The sequence below is a fragment of the Corapipo altera genome, unplaced genomic scaffold (genome assembly GCF_003945725.1).
Source record: "Corapipo altera isolate COAL_440 unplaced genomic scaffold, ASM394572v1 23b, whole genome shotgun sequence".
Lineage (NCBI taxonomy): Eukaryota > Metazoa > Chordata > Aves > Passeriformes > Pipridae > Corapipo > Corapipo altera.
In genome coordinates, this window is record NW_020884885.1 from 4,898,357 (window position 1) to 4,924,328 (window position 25,972).

A 25,972-nucleotide genomic window follows, 5' to 3' on the forward strand; every position below is an offset into this window, starting at 1 on the left:
TTTTGTGACTGGCCACAGAATAAATAAGAGTATGATACACCTACCAAGCTCTTCCAAGAACATGACAAACTTTCGAGTGAACAGTGTGTTTTGGAGAACTAAAATGATTCAGATTTGGCAAATAATTTTGGATAGAGATGACTGGTAAATATTTTAAGGAGAGTCAAAACATTTCATTTAATGTGTATGTATATATATGTGTGTGTGTGTATGTCTGTGTGTCTGTGTGTCCATGTGTTGTTAGACTTTAATTAAAATCTCCCAAAGGCAATATTTTGGCTTTTGCTCTCTATTTGTTAAATACATTCACTTCGGCCAACACATGAAGGAAGAAAAAGAAAGAAGAAACCCTAGTGACTTTCCATCACCTACTCTTTCAGGACCACAAGTTCTTCAATTGACTTACAGCATCTCTTCAGCTCATCACAGCAAGAAACTTCACAGCTATCAACATACTTGACAAAAAAGTTCCCTTGCTTTCCATATGGCTTCCTGGAATACCAAAAAGAGTCAGGAGATGCTGTGCTTCTCCACACAGAGCAGCTCAGAAACAACTAACAAGTAGCAGAGGTGGGTCCACTACCTGCACTAGGATTTTTCACTCTTCTGACTAAGCGAGCTGAGAGCATTGGAGACCTTTACGTACAGTAAGCAGAAACATGTTGACATTTTTCTGAGTAACTAGACTTGTTCTTTGCTCCAAAGAGATAATAACATGCTCCATGATCTAGTCAGTGCTTAAAACAATTATTTCACAGAATGAAGTGCTAGTGCTTGCAATTTTGTTGCTACTTCTATAATAGACTCAAAGGCTCCTTATATACTGAAGCTAGAGGTAAAAAGAATATCTATTCCTTCAGTCCTAAAGCATTCTGCTGGAGAGGCCAAGTCTCACTCTCTCTTTTCCATTGCATAGGAAGCCCAAAAGGGATGCTAGGATGGTAAGTCTATGCTGGTTTTCAATGGTACACACAGGTCATCACCTCCAAATCATATATGAGCAAATTGCTGAAAATGATAGAGCTGAAAAGTGCAAAAGGAAAAGTAACTCCTTCCTCCATACTACTATTTTGTATCAGAGAAACTGGCTTAAAGTACTAAAGTTTTATGCAATTATTCTGTGGCCATACCGACCCCCTAGCTTTATGCCTTTCCTCAGAGATAGCTGGTGTGTCCTCTTCTCTGCAGAGACTCTCAGAAACTATATGCATAACTTTTAGCTTTTATATCCTCAACCCAAAATGCCACCCCTTCTTCAAACATAGGCTGCTTGCCATAATATCACAAAACCAAAACAGAGGCCTTTATCACCGCTGTGAATTCAAGAATGCTATTGTGTTTGTTTTTCTTTCAGGGCCACTTGGATGATCCACTCTGTGGTGTGATGGAGAAATCAAACCAATGGCACCATCACACACTGATCAGTGAAGCAAGAGAGACACCAGTCAGTCAGCTGCAGGGCCATCCTTTGCCATCACTATCAGCCTTTGGCCATTTAGCAGGCAAATGATATAAATTATATAAAGAACTGAAAGAACATGGGAGGACCATTATAAATATTTACATTTTTGTTACCTTTCTGAAATTGAAGTCACAGGGGAAAATCTCAGAGTCGGTCCAACTACAGTGACTTGAATCTTATTTCCCTCTCATTCACTCCAGATGGGATGACATGGAATAACAGTGGGACAAGGCTGAGAAAGAGACACACACCCCCTTTTAAATAGACCCTACATCATTGCTCCCTGGCTCTGTGCTGACCAGGGCTCTCATTCTCCTCTACAGCACATCTCAGGGGTTCATTTTCCCCAGCAGAAAGAGTAAGCAAAAAAAAAAAACGCCAGTAGATCAAAATGACTGGTTTATATATTATCAGCTGCAAAGACAGTGGAAATTCAGGACAACTTTAGCTGTAATAAAAGAGGGACAACAGTGATATGAATATCTTTGCTTTTAATATGATAGCATGAATGTGCTATGCAATAAGCTGGAAATATTATCCGAGCCCCCAACTTGAATCTCTGCCAAGTAAACTATTTTTAGTGGAATGTGTTTAGCTTGCTTGTTAAAGATTAAAACCCAGGCAATAATTGCAGTTACTCTTCTGCCTGATTTAAATAGGCAACATTTATTAATGTACAGTGATTAGGCAAACTATTCCAAAGTAAGCCACAAAGACTTAAAGTGATGAGGAAACAGGATGATATCCTGCCTAAGAAAGTCAACCCCATAATCTAAGATGTGTTCCATGATAAACAGCTTATTGATGCAGACCAGAGGGAAGAGAATTACAAGTTATGAAAGGGAATTTGATTTGTCCTTCTGAAGTAAAAGTGATAACTGACTGATCAGAGCAAACTCTGCCACAGATTTTATAGATCCAGTTATTTCTTGCAGGTTTCCAACCAGAAGTTGGCTTAGAGTCCATGCAAGAGCTGGACTGGGATTCAGACTGGGAAAGAGGTATACCCATGATCAAACCTCTGATCCATATTCTGTATTCACACTTACACATTAAATCAGAGTTCAATATCCTGCATATCTACTCTTTAAAATGTCCTAGTTGATCAGCAAAGTTCTCCTGCTCTGTCCATTTTGCAAGTTCACAAGTCCATACAAGCTTGTACAAGGTCTTTGGCAAGAGATAGAATAGGATATGACCACCCAGTGTGCTGAGGGTGAGGAAAGTTTGCTTTTGATGAGAATATTCTGAACGCTAGGAATACCCAGTGATTTTTGCTCCATTATTTTATGCTGAAGAAAATAAGTCTACGAATAGATCTACCTGCTTCAGCTATTTGTGCAAAACACCTCATTAAATAGCAGCACTTTTTTTCCTAAAGAAGCCTGGTACATATCCAATGGGTAAAAGGATAAATTACTATAATCTTTGAATACACAAGACTACACAGAGCGGGTATTTCATAGCTGCACAAAGCCCATAATTGAACTTCTGCCCTAAGGATAAGTTTTCCTGCAGTGTAAGTGCTTCCAGATGCCAAATGGGGGTCATGTTCTTTGTCAGGAAAGCAGAGCTTTACATCCAGTTAATTGTTGTCCCCAGCTGTCTTTTTTGTTGTTGTTGGGTTTTTTTCCATTTAGGCCAATTTTCCAACAGTTATTCAAGCAAATGTGCTCATTTCCCAGTTTCCCCATGATTCCCCACCAGTGTAATAAAGTGCAGATTTTGCATAGCTACATTCCAGACTTCGTGGTGTTAAAATCATAGCAACAATGAAAAAGCATGTTGCCTCAATAGTCATAATGTAGGATGTGAGCTACAGGTGACTCAGTGATAGTCAAACCAGGTTGTCTATATGAAAATTGAACAGTTTCTGTGTACACACTGGTTAACCCATGGAGTTAGTACTCACACATGAAGGTTTTCATGGTTTGCTAAGCAGCAAAAACTACTTAGTCTGAATTAAAATGATGACTGCAATTCAGTTCACTGTGTTCCATCTCAGAACACAGTGACCATGATCAGCAAGCCCCTTCTTCCATAATTCCTTTGGGCTGATCTTTGGTGTCAATCAAACATAAAAAGGTAAAGATGATACCCATGCAGTATTTGGATCTCTTTCAGTAGTGAAATATTCACTGATTTGGGCGGATCAACCGTGGCTGAGAGAGGAAAGTTCAGACTATAGTTTATTGCAGAACAAACTAAAAAATTGCAAGGAAGAGAGGGGATATTATAAAAGGACAACACAACTCCTTTATTTTCCTCAAAGTATTAATGATAAACTCCTGTGTGTGCATTTGCAATGCCAGTCCCTTGTTATCAAGCACTAGCTACCACTTACTTGGGTTACCAGACCTGTTGGTTGAAGGACAGCTTGCGGGAGTTCACAGTTCAGGCTGCCAAGCAATTGATCTTTAAACACTCAAGACCAAAGTCTGGGGAAGGATTTTACATCAGCTTGCTCAATTTTACCAATAATAGCACTGGAAGAGGTGGCTTCAGTTCATTGTAGTTGTGCTTTTTGGACTGTCCCTCAGAGCAGACACACACCTGAACAGGCCTTACCACTCACTCTTCCCTCAGAAAGCAACCCACCTGTTTTAGTCCTGAAAAGATCCCTTAATCTTTGTGATAAGAAGAGGTTTGACTTTTACAGCAACCCACTCCTTATCTCTTTGGTGTCTATTCCCCCTACAGGGAAACCCACACTATTCTGTGGGCTTCCTGATAAAAGTTGTCACTGCCTGATGATAAAAAGCAAATGTATGCTGTAATCTTAAAGGTCTGGAGCTGGATATTTAGAGCTCAGTCAGCACGAGGCCTTATAAGGTTGTATTTTCCCCAGAAAAGTTCACTAAATTTGTGGAAGATCTGAAAATTACTTTTTTTTTCTCTTTTTTTTTTTTAATCATTAGTTGGTAAACAAAAAACAAAGATAAAGTACACAATCATCAAAATGCTCTTCATCTGAACACGCCTCTCCTGACTTTCTGTCAGACCACCAAGCAAATAGGTTGTGCCAAGCTTTCTTCTCTTTGGAGGCTTGTGCCAAGATTTGGACCTTCTGATTTGTTAGCACAGATAACACCCACTCACATTCCCCTTTGCAAGAAAAGGTCAAGGAAAACAACTTGCTATCCTGTGAACTTTCAGGAAATATTGCCCAGCAGCATGTGCCTGTGCTCCTCTCTGTGCTGAAACTTCACGAGACAATTTCTTAGTCCTGTTGTTGCAATTAACCTTTAGAGAAAATGATTAACTACATTCTTATGCATGTGAGGGATTGATCCATATTATTAGCCTAGAAACTACGTCCTTATTGCAATTCTACAGCTGTTTCTTCTCCCTAGATGAAATCCTGGCTCCTTCCCTACAGCATGGTAGTGCTTGCTCACTTAAAATTAAAGAACAATTATCTCCAGCAAAGACAGAGGTGATCACATTTCCTTCCTTAACTGGGGCACTGGAAAATAAAAAGTACTCTCCTCACCCAGTGCTGCTCCTGAAAGATCCTACAGAAAATCGAGCATAATACCTGTAATCTGGTCCAATATGCTAAACAACCAAAAAAGCTGGGGTCAGCATCATCTCTGATATGACATGCTTGGATGAGGAGTTTGGGCCGGGGAGGGGAAGGTGGGGCAGGGAATCAGCCTCTTTGGGGATCTGTGCTTGGCTACTCTTTGTACAATGCCTGCCTCCAAGCATGAACACCCACCCAGCCCCACTGTCCCCTCAATCAGTACAGTTTCATACTCACCATGTCATAAACATTCAGAATCACTGGTTCATTTGCCATTGTTGACTGCAGCAGAGGCTGGATTAAAACCTTTCAGTCCCTGCCAGATGTGTGTTGATGCCCCAGGATATGCTTTCACCCTGAGCCAGATAGAGGGAAATGCCTCATCCTACAGTCGTGCCGAAGGAAGGAGTGTGGAGGGAGGAGGAAAGGAGAGAATTCTCACTGGTATGTGTATGTGTGTGTAAAGTTGGTTGGAGGGAGGCAGTAAGGGTTGAGTTGGGTTTGCTGGTTGTATAGGGTTTATTTTAGCCTTCCACGGCGTGACAGATCCAAGGTTTCTTTCTAACTCTGTAGCGCACCTTGGGGTCAGTAGACTCATACACCACTGTAACCAGGCACCGTCCAAGCTTGTAAATCCCGATCCACAGAAGACAGATTCTGAGCCCAAATATAAGCCCTCTTCTGGCACCGTGAGCAAGGCGGGGGGCAGTGTGTGCGGGGGGCTTTCTCGGCAGAGCGGCAGGCTGCTACCGCAGCGGGCTGCCAGCACGACGCAATAGCTCTGGGCTCCAAGGCACGGAGCGGGGCCGGAGCGGGCGCCGAGGTCCCTCCTCCCGCCGCCGGAGCCCGGAGCCACCTCGGGATCTGTCCGCGGTGCTGCGATCGGTCCGTCCGAGCCGGGATCTGTCCGCGGTACTGCGGTTGATCTTCCCGGAGCCGGAATCTGTCCGCGGTACCGGGATAGGTCCGTCCAGAGCCGGGATCTGTCCGCGGTGCTGAGGTTGATCCCTGCTCAGACTCTCCTTTGCGGTCTCTCCGCCGCCGGCAGGACATGGTGAAGAGGCTGTGCCAAAGGGGCTCCAGCGCGGGGCTCAGCGGTGGGAGGGGGCAGAGGAGGGGGCTGGCTGCCCCCGGGGCACAGAGGGGATGCCGCAACCCCCATCCTGCCCACGGCGTGCAGGCAGACCTGGCGTCGGCGCCGAAGTTAGTAGGCAGTTCTCCGCGGGAGACGACGCGGGATTACTCGGCGTTGGGGCTGGAGGAAGGAGGATGCCGAGCGGGCGATGCTTCCAGGCTTCCAGGGGGCCGGGGCTGGGTAAGCCAGCTCTGTGTGCTCTGCTCTCCGCAGGGCCAGTCCTTATTTCACGATCAGCTCGTCCCGAGCTGGGCAGCCTCTACTGACTGACAGCCATGGGGACCTACCCCGTCCTCTGCTGGCTGGATGCATCGCTGCATGGCACACGGTGGGAGGGCGGGGAAGGGACGAAACGACTGGGCAGGGCGAGTAGTTTCGCTTCTGGCAGCAGCAGGTTCTGGAGTTTTTTCCGTCCTGGAGCTACTTTACAGTCATGTTGGGACCGGGCAGCTCTGCAATGTCTTGCCAGCAAACACTCCCCTCTGACCTGGATGCGAGAATTAATTATAAAATGCACTGCGGTAAATTCATCTTCAATTTGCTCCTCCTCTCTCTTTAAAGGGAGAGCAGGGTTTGAGATGGTGCTGGGAGACGGTGCAGCTGAGAGGGAGAAAGAGGGTTTCTATATCCAGAGATTTGCAGTGGTGTGGCAATTAGCACTCTGACCTTACACGTTCATACACGACAGACTTCTCAAGTGAAAAAAAACCCAAAAAAACCCAAAAAAATGCAGGGATGACCTCATCTGAGTTGGAGGCGTATCTGAGGCTGAGGCTCTCTGCCAGCTCACAGCCAACCAGATCTGAATGAAAATTGCAGGGAGCCCGTTACATCAGCAAAGCCCAGCATGCCTCAGCCCTGTCTTCAGCTGCATCCCGTCCCGGAGAAGGGCTCACCTCCCTTTGTCAGGACCGGAAAGACAATACCATAGAGCTGCAGTCTCGTAAAAGACTTGTTACACGGTGTGCAGGAGGATTTCTTGTGAAGGCAGGCAGCATGAAAGGGAAGTGAGCCCATGTCCTGCATAGCTGAGTGCCAGCCCAACAGAGTCAGACATAAAACTTTTCTTCCGGATATTGCCAAAGGAGATCCAGAACTGCTTTGCCCTAACTGTATGGATTTGCATTTTGAAAGAGCAAAGCCACAGTTCAGGCCTAGGCATGAAGGTATGCAATGTGGCAGGGACTCCAGTACAGTCGTTTCACCTGGACTAGTAATTCCATGGGTGGGCTAAGGCAATTCCACACACATGGAACAGGGGCTTGACCAGCACCCTGACTTCCCTCCCCCCACAGTTCTCCAGCCCACCAACTCAAACTGTTGGATGCCATTAACCATCTGTCTGAGCAGCCTGGGGCTGAAGAAGCTGTTTGTGCAGAAGAGAAAAGGCACTTTCTCCTCCCTACCATCTCAGAGTCCAGATATTCCTCAGAGGATAGACTGAGTCCCCATTTCATTTTAAAGGCTACGGAGCAATGAAAAGCTCCCTCTGCAATCACTCATGCCCTAACTTGTAAGACAAACCTCCTACTGAATCCCAGAGGGTTCCTACTAAACTTTCACAAATACTCTGAGATTGTCACTTTTGTATGTGTCCTGCTCTAGTGATGGTGATGTTTTAAGGAGACTTGAAAGGAGAGGGAACAGCTGATACTAGACTAACCGATGTAACTTGAAAAGCAGCATTACAAGCTCTTTCCACACTTGTCCACATGCTTACTTGCTAAATTAACTCCAATGACTGCTATGCCCAGAGTTCACTAAAACAAATTAGAGACTTAAACCAGATACACCTTCCAGAGACAGACATATATAAATACTTAGGATTTGGGAAAGATGACAGTCAGCCACAAGCTTAGATGTTTTGCCTGTAGACATTTGTTATTTAAAGGACTTTTGCTGCAGGAGAGACAGTAAATGTAACTTGCACATTAAGATCTGGATTCACTCCCTCTAACTTGAAGCAACTGGGAGACCTACATTACAAATGTCATTGCTCCAAGCTCCCTTTTCTTCCCCTTCACAGAAAGAAGTTTTTCCACATGGTGACTTAGCCTCCAGTGTTTCAGTGATCCATTGAAAGTTCCTTTTTTACCCCATTCTATTCTAGGTGACTTATTCTAACTCCAGGTAGAAGGGATCGGTCTGAATACAAACAGCTCATTAATATGAGATGTTTAACAGTCACATAAACTCTTCACAAGGCTTAGTTTGCTTTGGACTGTGTTGAAGTGTTTCAGCAACAGCTCAGGCTGATAACAGTCAAGAAAGTGAGCTGCTCTATTTCAGGTGCATAAGTACAATCCTGCAGATAACCACACTGCCTACAGGCACGAGAATCCATATCTTGCCCTATAAAAACATTAACATTTAAATGAATTGCAAATACAGAGGGTAAGGGAGATTCTTCTTACTACTGGTTAAAGCAGCTGGAACTAGTGCTTTGGGTTCTGTTTTGAATTCTTCTTTTAAACACTTATGTTGCTTTTAGGACATAGCAGACACACACATTTTTTCCATACACATCCCTAAAGCTAGACAAGACTTTCATTCACAGTTAAGCAGCCTGTTGCAAGCTTGCATTTTCTCAGATTCTCCACATTCTTAGCACTCCCTTACAAGGGATTAATGTATTTGAGTTTAATTGTGATCATTCCCACTTACTATTCATGGAATAAGTCTGTGTGCATCTTCAAGGATCAGTGTCTAAAGGAGACAGCGTGGTCTTACATGAATTCTTTGATTAAGAAAGAGGTGAAAAGGGTTAAAAGGAAAACAGTGCTACCACCCAACATGGACTAAAAAAACAAGAATCAGTTACAACCTTCAGGAATTACCTGGTACATTAACCAAAGCAGTCAGTAGCTGAGAACTTCAGCCAACTTCTCCAGGCCCCAGTCACAAAAGTGGCATCGCTGGGCACTGTAAACAGAGCTGTGACATTCCACTGGGGGCAAGAACAAAAGAACAGCAGTGCAAGAGAGAAATAATGGCTAGATTAGAGGTGGTGGTCTATCTTCGAGTTTGTCTACCTGTGTTGCTATTCAGGAATTCTAGTTTAAATAAACACCTTTCCTTAATTTACCCTCATGCGCTTTCAAAGCCTCAGTAGCCACCCAGCAGACAATGGGGCTTTCAAGCACATTTCACAGTGGGGCTGCCCAGTTTAAACTTCAAGACATTTAATGGTTGTGTCTCCACATTAGGTACACCACCCCTGGGTGTCCATTATATTTTTTGACAACTTGTCATTTTGAATTGTATAAAGTGCTTCCACCCATGTCAAGTTGTCATTATTATCCCATTCTGAGTACATTAGTCAAGACTATCCTTTTTAAAAGAGGTATAAAATCACCTTTTAAAAACTAGAGACAATATTTTTTCAGGTCTTTGAGAATTTTTTCAGGTCTTTGAGACTTGTCTCCCTGCTTTGAGAATGTAAAGGGAGTTGCTACGTTGTTCTTCCATCTATAGCAATAAATCACCACCTGGACAGGTACTGGAGCTTTGTAGCCTCATTCCAAGAATGTGAGAGGAGGTATTTTGATCGAAAGAATTTTATCTCACTTCTATCCAAGACACTTGCATATACCAAGGATTTGAATTGAGCATGGGCTATGGGAAAAAATGGGGAAAGAAAATCAGCATAGGATGCCAGCAATGCTTTGCCCTATGTAAGGCAACACGTGAAATATTTAACTTCATATTGCACCAAAAAGAGAAAGAAAAACAGCCAAATTGGATTACCTCAATCATTTAAAATATTTTCTTCAAGACTGTGGGGATTTGTAGCTGAAAGCTAGGCATGTGTTAGTAGACGGGGGAATAATTGATATTTACATTGAATTGAGTCAATCCTGATTTTGCATTTTGTCTCCCTTTTCATTGCAGCTACACTCTGCAACTTTCTACTCTGAAGCTGTTTGTCAGGAAGCAATGAAGGCTGGCAGCTCCTAACATGGCTGGCAGGGCAGGGACTTCACTATCTAGGGCTCTGGCCTACAGCCCATGAGCAAGGTGTGCAGGGCAGACCTGGAGATGGCCACCACATTCAGCCAAGAGTCCAGATCACCAGGCAAGTTCATAATGATAAGGCAGGTCTAAGGTCAAGCCAGGACATCAGCCCTTGGGCTGGGCCCAGCCAGGCAGAGTCAGAGACCAGCACCCTACCAACGTCACCAGGGCAGGGATTTGTGACCCCAGGCTGGGCTGAAATGGTGCTCCTGGGCCATGGAGAGGCCCCAGGGAGTACAGGACTATCTCCTCTGTTTACATAAAGCAACACTGTCAACTGAGAGGCAAGCAATGTACATAGAGACTTTCAACCTGGAACCTGGGATGAAAAAGCTGAACATTCCCGCTCATTCTTATGCTAAGGATTAGGCAAGTAGTTGTTGTTGTTATTATTGCTATTAAAAATTCACAGCACAAACAATCATGGGTCAAAAGCAGCCAATGGATGCAGTTAAAAGGGACAGAACACAGTAACAGGAATTTGTGTTGTATACCTGAGGAGCAAAGCAGGCTTAGTTTCAGAGGGTTTTTCCACCAGCAACATCTTCTGATTATTTATTTGCATTATGTTATAATAATATTCAGAAGCTGCAGGGCGGGGGCAGGGACATGTGTTGGACACTATATGAACACATAGGAGGGGAGTGCAGTTAATCAATGAAAGGTGGTAATTTAAGAGATGCGATTGATAGGTAAATGGCACGAGAAAAGATACATCATTAATCCCATGTCACAGAGGTATGGGGAAGCAAAGTGACCAGACTTCAGTCAAACAGCTTATCTGCTGAGTATCATGTTCTGCAGCTGCATCATAGCTGCATTCCAGTCATTCTAGAAAAATGATCAAAGGTGGTGGTACAGGATATTGATTAAAGAGATGCATATACTCATCACAACTTATTCAGAGAATTTAGATATTCCTTATCCTATACCTAAACCTCTCTTTGCAGTCCTTTCATAGAACCTGAACATAGAGGAAATTAAAAAAAGATTAAAAAAAAGTATTGAAAGTATTTCAAAACTGGTTCTAATTTTTAACTTTTCCATCAATTTTTAAAATTGTATGTTCAAAGTAGGATAAAATGCAACTTGCAAGCTAATCTTTACAGCTTGATAGCAGTGATTAGTAATTACAGGTGCTCCAGTCATCTTTGATTGTATGAATTTCCTTACAAATCAACTGTGGTTGGTTACTTTTTCTTTCCAGAATACTAACATTTAATTCCCTTTTCTTATTTTACATACCATTCATGTTGGATGATTAGCCAGCAGATACAATAGCATGCTGCAATTCTCTGGGGCTATTATAGCATTCTAACAACTCTAAAAGGAGCCTTTTAGCTTCTAGAACAACACGCCAAACACCACATCTGATGGCAGGTGCATCCACAAGTGCCTTTTGATAAATTCAAGACTATGACCACCATAGGTACAACCATGCCAGCCTTAGCTAGTTCATTTTTTACTAGTTTTAACCCTTCACTCAAAAACCTCTGTTAAAGAGTGAGCTATTGATCTATGACTAAGTAAAGATGGTAGCTCCCTAACTCCCCAGAAGTACCTCGTCCCTCATTTGGTTAGACACAGAGACTGGGAAGTTCACTCCCTCAGAACAATAAGGGTTAGACCTTTGCGTTGATTCACTGGATCTCTGAATATGGACAGCTTTTTAAGGCTTTACAAGGCTTAGTGATGGGTTTTGTTTAACCCAATATATTCTGTAAGACATACTCGGAGGGCTCTAACAGTCCCCTTCATGTAATCTGTTTAAGCAAACAGGCTGTGCCTAACCATTAGACACGTGTACACTGCTCAAGCAACTCTTTCAGTCAAGCCAAAACCCACCATGGTGCCTTCTCAAACAAAACTGTTCACATCTAAAAGGATATTCAAACAGTGAAAGAAAGTCTGCTGATAAAGATGAAAATCTAGCAGGATTTGGAGATGAAACTCAATAGATTTTTTTTTTTCCCTCGCATTACTCCCACCCTCAAATTATCATAAGCCTTCTGTGCTACACATGGCATAATCTGGCTACCAATGTTTTTGAATACTGTTATAATGTAAACTGAAATCCATACCAAGAAAACCAATAGCAGCATCCCATCCCACCTACATTCGTTGAGCTTAGTTTGTGGTCTTACTTGGCAATGACAAATAAGCCCACTGCACAAAGGCAGACTGTGACAGCACATGTTTTCCATTTTCTGCCTATTTTTGTTGTCATCATGAGAACAGCCCCATGTTTAGTCACCATTTGCAGATTTTCACAAAGGATGTATCTGCTAATCTTTTTCAAGTCTAAATGAAGGGAGATTCTGTTTAACTGTGCCAAAGCAAAAAGCTGTGTTTGTTTCTACAGAGCTACTGAAACCCAAAGCTTCAGATTAAATACATTTGTTATTTAGGACGGCAGAAGCTGTCACAGATGTCTTGGAAGTGTATTGGTCAGAAATTGATTACTTTAATATTTTTTACTCATCTTACATTTATTAACAATTCTGTAACACAGAATTCAGATCATCATCTGAACAGCGAGCAAAAAAATGTGAATCCAACTACCCACAGGGTAAGAAGAAAACAATTCTGTCTTGCAACAGTGATGGAGAAGGTTCAGCTCTCTTCAGAGAGGCTGGGAGAGGCACAAAGGCCTATTGCAAAGTTTGTGGAATTCAGGGATGTAATGACATGTTTCTTACCCTTCACTAACCTACTTCATCCAACCAGATTTTGGGATGCTGCTCCCACCCTGCATCCTCACTAATGTCTCAATCTCTTCCTCCAGTTCCAGGACAATGGCTCCCCAAATGTTATGGGTTGAGGTGGCTGGGTTTTTGGTAGCAGGGGGACTACATAGGGTGGCTTCGGTTAGAAGCTGGTAGAAGATTCCTCCCCTGGAAAGCCAATGATAGCTGGCCACAGGAGGGACTTCCTGCTGCTGGCCAAGGGAGAACCCATAATTACGCCTCTGTGATAACATATTTAAGAACAAGTTTGTTGTGCAGAAGAATTTTCCAGCCAGGGGAGAGCTGACCGAAGCTCCCACACGGCCCTGCCGCCTCCTCCACCGTGGTGGGAAGGGTGGGTGGCGGCAGCAGCCCAGCCCAGGGCCTCTCAGCACCTAGCCCGGAGCAGGCAGCGGCACCCTAGCCGAGCTGCCCGTGCTGCTCTTGGCAGTGCCAGCTGGGCTGTGGCGGCCTGCCACAGTGCAGCTGAGCCCATGCTGGAGCAGATGGATGCATGGAAGAAGGCTGTTATCCACTGTGGAAGGCCCAGGACGGAGTGGAGTCCTTCAAGAGACTTTTGGCCTGTGGAGAGGAAAATCCACGCCAGAGCAGGTTATTCCCAGGTAGGACTCATGGCCCTGGGGGGGATCCACATTGGTACAGCTCACCCTACAAAGGACTGCATCCTATGAAGGACTATCGGGGTGCAGAGAGCCCCCCCTGCACCCCATAGAGAAGTGACCCTCGAGACAGTAGATATGGAAGAACTACTGCCTGAGGGGTAGACCCACGTTGGAGAGGTCCATCAAGGACTGTTACCTGTGGGAGGGACCCCACGGAGCAGGGGAAGGACTCAGAGCTGTGGACCCCCCTGTAACTGTGGTGAGGACCGTGATGAAGCAGGCTGTCCCCCTGCACCCATGGAAGAGTGACCTACAGAACAGCAGATCTGGAAGACCTGTTGCCTGAGGGGTGGACTTGTCTCCCTGCACTGCTGCGGGGGGAGGAGGGAGAACATGGAAGGAAGGAGGGGTGGGTGGAAAGTGTGTCTAAGACTGTTTTATTTCTCACTCTTTAGATCTTATCCTGTTAGTAATAAATTTTAGTATTAACCCCACGTTGAGTCTGTTTTGCCTGTGTGACCTCTCCCAGCTCAGAGCAACTTTAGTGGGTGCCTAGAATCTGGCCAAGGTCAACCCACAACACCATGAAACAAAGCCAAATGGCTGTCCTGCAGTAGCCACTCTCCAAATCCAAGCACACCAATTTCCTCTCACCCAGTAAAGAATAAGGGAAGAAATAGGAATGGGAAAGCAACAGGCCTGGCTCCCCAAGGCAGGCATGGGCAGGATAGGTAGCAGAGCCTTAGTTCCCCTTTCCCAGGGCCATTTTTCTCCTCACCAGTCTGCCCTGTGACCCACCCAAGGACAGAAGCCAACCCTGCATGACTTCTTCAGATAGCAGAGATGCTAATATCAGCATTCCAGTAGAACTTCATTTGTTGCCTTCATTACCTCATATACTTTTAACTCGTGAATGCTATGAAATGTCACGAAGCACTAGTGGTATGTCACTAACCACTCCAACTTCACCACAGAGATGGCAAGTCCTGACAGGACTACTATCAATAGTCTCTGAATCATTTTGAGATGAATCAGACTGCTAAAAAATTTAATAGTCATGTAGCAGCTTTCTGCTTCCTTATCAAGCTCAAAGCTTACAAATTATGAGTAATACTTGTTTTGAACAAGGAACTAACATTTTGAAGGAAAATAATCTCTAATTCTCCCTGGGTTTTTTTTTCCCCTTACTGGCTAATATCAGGGCAACGACTTTCAGACTGCTGATTAAAGTCTTCTGATGAGATTGAATTATCATATCTTTAAATTAAGGGGGGAAAGATCATTATATGTATGTTTTCCAAGTAGTTTTTATCTTTCTAAATATTCACACCATACTCCCTACTATCCAAAGGATGAGGAGGCTAGGTGGCACTGCAGGCTAATGGACTAGCTTATTATTATAGGAATTAATTAAGTGAATTTGGTAATCTTCTCAACAAGCTCCATAGCTAACATATATTTCTTTAACCCTCAATCACTGAAAAATTCAAAGGCAACGGGTCTAAGTACATAATTTTGCAAGGTCAGTCCTGGAATGAATAGCCAGTGGGAGCAAATCCACTGTTCATCCTCAGAACTTCGCTGGAAATAATGAAATAAATATATAAAAATCTCAGTGTTGCTTCAGACCTTTATCAGAGTTTGCCTGTTCTGCCAGTTCCTCACATAGGTATCATGAACACTAAAGTACACACATTCCCACCTACGGCCACAACCAAGCCTAACAGAAACAATTATATTTGCTTCTTTCTGATTAAAAAATACCTTAATAAAAATCTTAAAATTATAAAATAATAGAGCATTATTCTTCCTGTGTTGCCTACTTTGCCTAAACAGTATGCCACTATCAGAGGACTATCCATGTTCCTATTAGGAAAAAACTGTTATATGAGCAAAGATGTTATGCATGTATGGTCCTGCTGGATTAAAATATACACAAGGTCCTATTTCCACCAACAAAGGGAAAACCCATAGTAGGCTTGCTCCTCCCAGTGAACTCTGTGTCTTGCTCTGTCAGGTCATTTCCAACACCACCTCTCTCAGTCTCACACTCTCCATGCACACATCCGCATGTGCATCTTTGGTTCTCTGCGTTTTCAAACTCCCCCAGACCATGTGTTAGTCTTCCTCAGGCCCCATCCTAGAGTCTATTCCTGTTCACTCCCACTGTCTCTGATTATTTTATTCCACAAAGATTCCATTTCTGCGTGTCTTGAAAAAATACAGTGAGGCTGCCTTGCCCTTATTTGCATCTTTGTAACAGCAGTAATCACAGTCACCTTCTGGAACAACAATAACTCTCACCTATAAAATAACAGCAAGGAAGGATCTCCAGATCTGAATTAGGGTGAAAATGTCAGTTTGAAGGACAGGCATTTCCAAAATAAAAGCTGCTACATGATTATTACATAGAAAATGGCTTCATATTGAAAAGCAAAAAACACCCTTAGCAGTATTCTAACAGAGGCAAGGTAAGTACAAGACACAGCACTTGAGGACAACAATAGATTGAGATAGAAAAAAATCTTCCAGCTTCTCAAATTTGACACTTCTATACTGTAATTTTTCTTCTCTGATTTCTGACTTCCATTTTTATTGTCATGTGTTAAATCTAACATTATGACATGCCTTACAATGATATGAGGACTGTACAAGTCTCCAACAGACCTTGCCTAAAGAACCTGGGGACTTAAATTACACCATCTGCTCTTTCATCTGCTCCAATAGGATAATGCCATGATCCTTAAAGCACATCACACCTGCTATCTTGATTTCATATGCATTTTTGTTGCAGTGACACCAGCACTCAAGAATATATAGCAAAAACTTAGAATCATTGCACTTAAGAGACAAAAAGGTTGTCCTTAGGCTAAGGCTCCAAAGATACCAATTATACCCAGACTGCACTCGTGTACTTCACATGTTTTACTGGAGCAGAAGGGTACTAATCTGGCTCTCAGTCCTCTCCCTTTCTCCTACCAGGGGGCTGTGAATTCCCAGACCAGCACCTCTCTTCCTTTTTAACTCCTAATCTCACCCACCAGATGTCAGGGATGGCAGAAAAAAGTGACAGTGCTGTGGCAGGTAAAAGTTAATGAACAAAACCCCTTCATGTACAGAATTTGCTGAGCAGGAGACAGGCTGATGTGGCTCCCACAGGATCTGTAACAGAGTCTTAAGTTAAAAGTGTGCAAGAAGAAACAGCCTCTACATATCACCCCTACCCCCAACCAGCACCACTGCCCTTTCTCATCAAGAGGACAAGACAGTATCTTATGTTTTCTGGTCTTATCCATTTTCCTCCCAGGTTCCTCTTGCCATAGAAGATGTCTTTGAGTCCAAGAGGAAATACTGGCCAGAGAGCTCATGCTGACATGATGATCTCAGCATCTCCTATGCAAGGCCAGAGGGCCCTCTGCTTCTGTAACCCTAAAACAGTCAGAAGAGGGAGATGATTTACACAGAAGCTGATGGGAAAAGGGGAAGAAGAGGGGAAAAAGAGGGAGGCAGCAGCTATAAACTGATCCTTTTTCAACCCATCCTATCAGAGTCTTAGCACACATCTGTGTGGTTTTCAGAGGCAAGAGTTCAGTGCATTATTATTCACACTTCGCTAAAATCCCTATGCTCACTCCCCTGAGTCTCTCCCCAGAAAACGGAAAAGAAGGGAATTAGCTTCTTTTGGTAAATCCCACTGAAACTGAATGGGAAAAAAATGTTTCCTGGAAAAAGAAAAACCCAAACAACTAGCTTTTTGAATAAAAAGACAGTTTTACTAAAAACACATTGCAGTAGAACCACCTCTGTCAATATAAAGAAAGGAAGTGCTTGCAAAATGGAATCCCAGTAGGAGCTCAACCTTTCTCCTTACCCAGCTTAAAAGCATCCCAGCCTCATCAAACATCAAGACCGCAATGAATTAATCCTTAGAAATTTAAGCAGTGCAACTCCGCCTTTAGCCACCAAGTCACACACATTCACATCACCCACTCAGGGAGATATCATGCTAATAAATGCAAGGGTGTTGGCTGTATTTTGTATTCTGGGCAGACTCCAGAGGGGCTCTTGAAATCTTGGTATGCTGATGGAATTCATTTGCAGCTGTTACTGAGATCCTAAATGGAATCAGATACACGTCAGGTGATGAAGTGCATTGCTTTTGAAATCTCTCTGCTAATCACATCCCTTGTACCTAGTATAAGAAGAGAAGCTCAGATATCAGATCCAAAAAAATGTTGGTTTAAATGAAATTTCGTAAAATCTGTTTAGTGGCATCCCCTATCTCTGCCGCTCAGTTAAACTCATTCAACCCAGAAACATATTCTCATCCCAGCAGCCGAGGGACAGCCAACAATATACTTTGTATCAGCTCAGCTAAATTTCTGCCCAAGATACAGCTGTAACAACTCAGAACATCTGAATTTTCCATATATGAAACTCACTGCTAGCAGAAAGGAAACTATCACATATGAGGTCATTTTAGACATGCACAGGGTACGTAACAGCACAGAAATAAGCCTGCTTTCCATTCCAATGAGGTTTTCATCAGGGCTACATCCCCATCTCCCTTGTACTTAATCCACTAATCATCACTGGTCAAAGATGAGCTTACCTCCCTGCAGGAGGGGATCAATCGTTTCTGTAGGAACTAAAGAATCACAACTGAATGTAATCTGAACAGTTCCCTGTGAACTGCCCTGTGTTGTGTCATCACAGTTCTAGAATCTCTGAGCAAGGCAGCATCCAGAAAGAAGACAGTAGGATAGGTCAAAACCACCATCCAGCAGAGTGTCTGAGTTTACAGAGATTGGCTCAGGACCACAATTTCATTGGGGCACACAACAGCAGAGGAGTGGCAATGAGTGGCTGTAAGTAGAGCAGATAGGCAAGAGGTGAGGATCTAGGAGAAAGAGACAGAATTTGAAGCTACAGGAATCAAGATGAAAGCATCAGAGGCATGTTTCACATGTGCACTATGGTGTCTCCAACCACTCAGGACTGTTAGGGACACATCTTTGTACAGGTGCTTGCCTTGAAGCTCCACTTTTCCTTTATGTGTGTTCTACTGAAACAGTTACAGAGTCAAAATACTTTGGTAGTCTCATCTTTAGATATACTCAACAAGGGTCATACCCTATCCAATGTCTACTTGCTCAGGACAAGCTCTCATTCATACCAACGCCATCCTTCCATCATGCTGGTCCAAAGCATAATTTGTCACCAAGAGCAGAGTACATGGCCACAAATGTTTTGCCTTATGGCAGCTCAGTTCTAACCCAGGTCACATTGTGCCTCCAAGCCACAGAGGTGACAGATGTGTTCTGCTGATAACTTACTAGAAGACTGCCAAAGAGAAAGGATTCACTGATCATATCCTCTTCCTTTTCCACTATCAAAGAAAATGCTATTTACCTAAATGAGGAGGTATTCAGCCACACAGGACAGCTACAGGATGGGTGCCCAAAGAACTGATACGCTCAATTGAGCAATGTAGCACATGTATTAAACAGAAGCCTATTTCCTGAATAAGCCATACCTGCCAAGCAAAATATCTTGTTCTGACACATGGTGTCTTTGACATTTACCTTCAGTCATGAGGAGACTTACAATTCACAAGTGCCACCACCATGTATAATTCATCAGCTGTCTCCACAGGACTGAAAAATAAATAAGATCAAAACCACCATCAATTTTATAGATGCTTATTAACATGTTATATAATGTGTCAAATTTGTTTTGCAAATTTGTTTTACAAATTTGTAGTTGAAGAATTTTTATTTTTTTTTTTTAGGATTTTCCTTAATTTGTTTTTGAAGGCACTTTGCCATAAAATTAATTACACTTTTGTGGGAAGATGGTTGGGGGTAAAAAGTAGAGGAAACTGAGAAGTTATATTCACATCCTAACAGAAGTTATACCAGTATGGAAATTTCAGGGTAAAACGCAGGTGTTACTCCCTGGATGGAACATGGTTGGCAGCTCCATGATGATTCCCCATAAAACAGTAAGCACCTGCTAAGGGGGATGAAACAGAGGGTGGAGCAGGGTGGAGACACCACAGCCAGGATCTCTGGAAACCCTTGCAGGGAGAGGAACTCAGTGGTACTTTTTCAGATAAAACTGCATAGCACCTGTCAGCCAAGGGACATAGGAGAAGATGTCCTGCTGCTGAGCCAACAACTGTAGCAATCTGAAATTTGGATATCAGCAGAAAAGGAACTTATGGGATTGTGTGGCAAGCAGTGGACAGCAGGGGCTGGGAGAGACTCCTTGCTCTGAGGAGCTTCATCACAAGATTTATTGATATTTGGCTATGTTGATTGGCCTGTCTCCTGCAGCAAGATATGGAAAGACTTTGTGATGATGTTATCAGACCATGCTGAAACCCCTTTGTTCTCTTCCTCCCCACGTAATCGTGGTTACAGGAAATGTTAACCATCTTCCCCTCACATGTAATCCTGGATACGGGAAATGTTAATCAATTGTGTAACCCCCTAGTTAGCATAACCCATCCCCTGGTTAACATAACCCATCCTCCTCATTAACATGTCCTGCCTCTGAGACCCTTAAATTGCATTTTATATGTTCAATAAAGATTCCAGTTTTCACCCCTAAAATTGGGATCATGTAGTTTTGGACATTACAAACGACTGTGGGAAAATCTCTCTCCTGGGATGAACTTGGTTCATTAAAGCCTAATTGTGATACTAATGCACACCTCAACCTCAAAGTTACCCACCTCCAAGGCATGACCACCCCCTACCACTGGGTATGCGCTCTGTATTTTTTTTTATTGTCTCTTTAAAAGCAAAGCAAGAGAATTCTACACCAGTCAGCAACAAAGTAGTATAAAAGTAAGTCAAGAATGTGGGAAAAGTGAGGGAAGACTCCATCGTAACTGCTGGCATCAGTGGATGAGATGAATCTGCCTCCTCCCCCATAGGGACGCCTATTGGGTAAGAGCCATACTCTGTGCATGCTCAATACTTTTACTGGGATTAGAGTTTGTCTAAATATTGCTTTAAAATGTTTTTGCAGCCAGATACTATCACTGCCAATCCTCGAACCTTAACCTGTCCCTATTTTGTATTAACAAAGCATGTTATTCTGTAAACTGTTAGTGGCAGTCCTTCCCAGCTGCTAGCATTTGCTGGCAGAGGGTAATACACTTGAATAAAGTGCGAATACCTGCTGAAGGGTCTCCCTTACGCTGTTGGCACAGTTGCCTGAAAAGGGCAGCGGAATCACCTTCAATCCATCAGGACTGTTCAGTGAAGGGCTCCCATAACAGGATGCTGACAGATTGGTCAGGCACAAGGGTCTCAGCTTTCCTGGGGCACTGACAGACAAATCAAACGCTAAGGGTCGAGGACCATCCCCCCTTTCATGTGACAACCTTAAAAGGGCTTTCCTGCTCAGAATTCATGTTGTTTGCTTTGCTTTCTCAACAATGTCTCTCTCCCAATATATTGAAACCATGGAGAAAAGCCTCACTAAATTCAGAAGCAAAATCAGACCCAAAAGATTCAGGGAGTAGATCAGATTTCAGTGCTAAGAAACAGACAAATTTCACAGGTTTGGGAATTGTGCCATAGCGGAAAGAGGAAGTGTCCTACCACACTCAGAGAGCAAGACAAGGTATAGGGAAAGAAGAAAGAGCCCATGTGCCAGTCCAACATGGATGATGAGGTGCAGTCCAATTCTGCAAAGCGCTGAGGGCCTCTCGGACAGTGATGAGAACTTCCTGTGGTGCCAAGTCTCTGGTCACTGAAGCCTAAGCGTTCCTGTAATATAATGCTCTTAAAAAGGAATTGCCAATGATTCATCCTAGAAAAAAAAGAAAGAATACCCGTACTCTCCCTGCTATTGGGCTTCTTGAAGTTTTCAGCATATGCCCACTGGCTGATGCCCACTTAGCCTAGCTGAACTCACCATACTGTTTATAGACAGTAGCAAAGTCTGGATGAAAAGGCCCTGGGCAAGAGCCCCTGTCATGGAACAAGGACTACATCACTGCACATGCTGCTACACACAAGAGATCCCTGTTCTGCCTCTAATGATCTCCAAACTGCAAATCTACTTCCCATGAGGTTTTGATTGCCAGGCTCTATGTGAGCAGCCCTAACACACTTCTTAGACAAGTTTGTAAAGGCTCTAATTCCTTTTCATGTCCTGAAAAGCTGGAGCACAGTGAAAGCTTGCTCTGAGCCCCGCAGAAAATTCATTCAGTACATTTTCACTGGCATGTGGTTCCAGAGAGCCCCAGGCTCTGCTTCCTCTGCCCTTCCAACCCCAGAGTGCTGTAATGGCTCCAATTCCTTCTGCTTTACTTCTAGATGGTTGGATACTAAGACCCAGGGGCCCCGGGTGTTATCACCATTGCATGGCCATTCCATTGTAGAGGAGGAATAAGAGATCCCAGGAGCAGAAGCTAGAATGGGCCAAAGTAAAGCTTTTAGCATCTCAGTGCAAGAGGGAGCAGCTGCAGTATTCTGGGATGTCCCAGCACTAAAAATAGTTATGACTGTAGAAGAGCTGTTTTGTTGACATGTGCCACCATACAATTTGACACATGATGAGCTCACCATACTCACTAACAACACTTGTGTTATAGCTGCATCCTGGAAGGTATTTTAGGATTAAATCCAAAGTCTGCCACCAAACACAGACATGGACACACACTCTCATACTGTGCATATGTAAACATTGCCTTTTGAATAGTTCTCAAACAAATGGATTTTGTAGGTAGCTCATATACAGTACAGGCATGCAGAACTCTGGATATTTAAGCTGCACCTTTACAGGGAATGTTTACAAACGTAAAGCTGAATGCATGAAAAAGGAGATGAATAGTTGGCAGCCAGAAGTAACAGCCTTCAAATACTATCAGTCCTGGTTTAACTTCCATTAAAAATGGCAGGATAAAATGGCTCTCAGATCTGTGGTACTATGAGAAGGAACCACTTCCAGTGCAAGTATCTCCTAATACACAGTATTAGTCTAAAGAGGAACTCAGATTATCAAACTTGTCTAGCTCTACTTAATTAAAACACTGCTAGTAATTAGGGAACCCCACTGGCTTTCCTCCTGTCTACCTCCTGATGCTTCCACTCCTTGAAATTCAAATTGGTTTTGCGACCCAAATCACATTTTACCATTCTGTTCTGGAAAATAAATAAATAAAGAAGGCCATTTTAAAACCTTAAACTGTGTTTTCTGCATTTGTATGCATCACATTGTTCAGCTTTGGTAGAAGGTTTAGCATGAGCAATACGTCACCTCATTAAATTCAGCTACCCTGCAAGCTGAAAATGCACTCTGTGCCACGTTAGCAATGCTACTGCAGTTCTACCACTGTGCTGCTGAATTCAGGAGAGACTCCAGCCTGTGTTTCTGCCCATTAGGAAGACTGTCAGCTGCTTATTTGCCTCCGACTTTCCTGTTGTCATAACTGTTGATGTTTGAAAGAGGGAAAGATAAAGACAAGGTACAGAAAGGGCATTTTGTGGATATAAGAAACTTATCTCCTGATATTCTTAAGTGATCTCCAATTCTGAACAACATACAAGGCTGGAAAAGGAAAGGAGCTGTTAGAACACCACTAATTATGTGGTTCTCCACAGAAAAAAGACAACTACCTCTAAGGGATGTATATGTTACTCCCCCAACACTATAGGGTCACTATAGCTTTATTAATTTGTCCCAGAAAACAATGCACTACCTGTTGGGAGATCTTCCACTTGCTTCACTGCAATATTATTAGATCACACCTTCCTGAATCTGTCTCAGTGCTGTTATCTGTAAAGGATTGGCTCTGACCACTATACAACTTCAGAGTTTGTGAGAATCACAAAAACCCAGTCAGTGACTCTTCAATGAGCTGAGCACTGATAGCTGCCCAGAAGAGTCCCTTAAAGAGAAACTCCTTCCAGACTGAGTCTTTTTGGTTGGCACTCTTCTGACCTGCAAAATACCAGCAAAAAGACTAGAGAGTTAATGCTGTTTTCCTTTGGCATCTCAACTAAAAATCATACTATCTCTTAAGATCAGATTCTGCTTTGGAGGAGCATAGGAAACTCTGTGTTGATGTTCCAAAAAGGCAAAGGAAGTGATCTGGAGAACAGTAAGCAGAAGGAATCTCACTTTCCCTTCTGGTAAATTTGAGTGTGGAAAGAACAGGAAAAACTGACATTCATGGAGGAGTGAAGCAAATATGAGTCTCTACCCAGAGCTCACCTGCAGAAGGAGACTGGAGCTCTCTCTTCGGAACAATCTTTGCACTCAATGACACATCACCAGCCACATCAGCACCCTGAAGCCTATCTCCTTGTGTGGAAGGTTAGCTTACTTGAAGTTTGATAATGAAGATAAGAATCTATCATAATCAACATAATACATACTGAAACTAATAGAAAACCTAGGACTTATTATTCAATATGGTATCTGAAAGAGTTTAGCAGTCTTCACTCCAAACATGAGCATACGTCACTGTCCAAAACAAAGGCATTTCTGGGGTTGCCCAGGGATTCGATAAAAGGGGCTAAGGTGTACATTGCTTTTGGTAGAGGGCTGCACATACACAGCTGCAGTAGAGTGACAGTCAGGAGAAACACCATAGGAACCAGTACAAAGTAGAAGAAAGCAAAAAACCTGACAGAACAAGCAGACCTGGCTTGGAGAACAATTCAGGGAGGGAGTTTTGGGGTGAGATCTGGGTAGCTCCTTGAATGAGACAAGGAGAAAGCACAGACACTACTTGCTGTACTAGAAGAGGACCGTGAATAATTTTTTTTAGATTGGAAGGTAACATCAAAGATTCCTAACTGTATCATCACTTTCTTTAGTATAAACAATTCAAAGGGATTTGGACTGTGTGCAGCAAAGGATGAGGCCAAAATTTTGAACTTTCAAGTGACTAGATACCCAGTAAAAACATGCAGCCTTATTAGGAACAGCAATTCTTCCAGAGCAGTGCACTGAGGAGCTGGTTACAAGAAAACTTTCAGAAATAGGTGGAGAAAGGTCATATAGGTTTTGCAATATATTTTGGACATTGAAAAAAAATCACTAGAAGGCCATAAGAAAGTAAAGTTTTAGAAAACGGTTTCTAGTTTGATGCTTTTAAAATAGATCAGCATTTGATCAGTAACAGAGACAACTATCTGTCATCCTTCTTCTCCTCCCACCTGTCCCCACTGCCAGGACAATCATGATGGGAACACCAGTTTAGCGTTGCTTTTCTTTTTTCAATGCTAGATTTTGAACCTTTGTATCTTCTGCTGTTAAGCTCTGCATCAGCAATTGTTGCTCCTAGTAAGGGGCAGTCTACAATTTCACCTCTAAAATGTTGAATATCATGACTGTCAGAACCTATTTTAGTCAGTTGAAGCCTTTGAGAACAAATCACTTTAATTTTAACCACTTTAAAATCAAGGGCGTGTTGGCTTTATGCAAAAATATGCCTGCATTTTGGGCAAGTAGAGCCTGCTTTGCAGAGAATCAGCACAGATACTTCCAAGACATTGACCAAGGTACAGACCTTGTCCTTTAGCAATAACTGTTGAGTCCTTGGGGTTATCCAAACCTTACTACCTCTTCAGCCAATCTTTTGTAATCAAGGCCTTTCACACTCAGCCCACATCTCCATACTGTGCTGTTCACCTTGAACAACAGCACATGTTCTGAAGCCAGCATTTAAAACAGCACTTAGAGATGGCAGCAGTAAAATTCTTTCCCTGAAGCAGTTTTTGAGTAAGAGATTTTATTTTCCAGCTTCATATCACAGCTTCAGAACCATGTGTTCCCATTCATCTGATCAGTGCTCATATATCCTCTGTTTAGGATTTTTATAAGTATTTATGCAATACAAACAAATTCAGTTACAAAAATGGGACATACCAGCAGTTCAAGGAAAGATTAATTAAAGCTTGACAAGCAGGGACAACTTGAATACAGAATGAAGAAGAGTTCTTCCTCCTCATCCCAGCATGTCTAAATATCGACACAAGAACAAGTCCTGTTTCAACTTCTGAGCAAAATGCAGTGGAGTCCATAAACCACTGAGCTGGGTAATTTCAGCACAGATTCAAACACTACCTTCTAATTGCCATTAGAAGAAAATTAAGAGTTTGGTCAGATTCCTTGACCATATCCTTGACCTACATGGCACTTCATCAGTGGTTTATACTTAACTGGACAAGCAGGGACCACTGCTAGGGGGAAAAAAAATAAAGCAATTTAAGAAAAAGGACCCAAGACTGACAATACCCTGCAGAACTGTAATCTTCAAGTGCTGGCCTGGCAGAAAAACTGGCTTTTTGTGGCAGTCCTGCTGCACTTCAGCCATGTGGCAGGTGACAACTCAGCTAGGAACTAGAAGGCCCACACAGCCACAGGGACTTGGATGAAGGGGCCAAGAGTTTTGTTCCTGCAATGTGCTCCACTGATACCCACCCTGCTTCTGTGCTTTTTCTGGCCTTACTTTCC

The 25,972-nt window shown here is 43.0% G+C and overlaps 1 protein-coding gene across 2 annotated transcripts in view; it reads right to left on the reverse strand.

The window, feature by feature from the left end:
• The window catches only part of LOC113946725 (deubiquitinase DESI2-like), a 71,889-nt gene extending 65,504 nt beyond the window's left edge, over positions 1–6,385 (reverse strand). For both annotated transcript variants that reach the window (XR_003527530.1, XM_027642436.1), the window contains exon 1: positions 5,226–6,385. Coding sequence is in view for 1 of the 2 variants with exons in the window: in XM_027642436.1 (XP_027498237.1) it covers positions 5,226–5,264 (39 nt within the window). In the remaining variant the exon portion in view is untranslated. The remainder of the gene's footprint in view (positions 1–5,225) is intronic.
• Between the last annotated feature and the right edge of the window lie 19,587 nt (positions 6,386–25,972).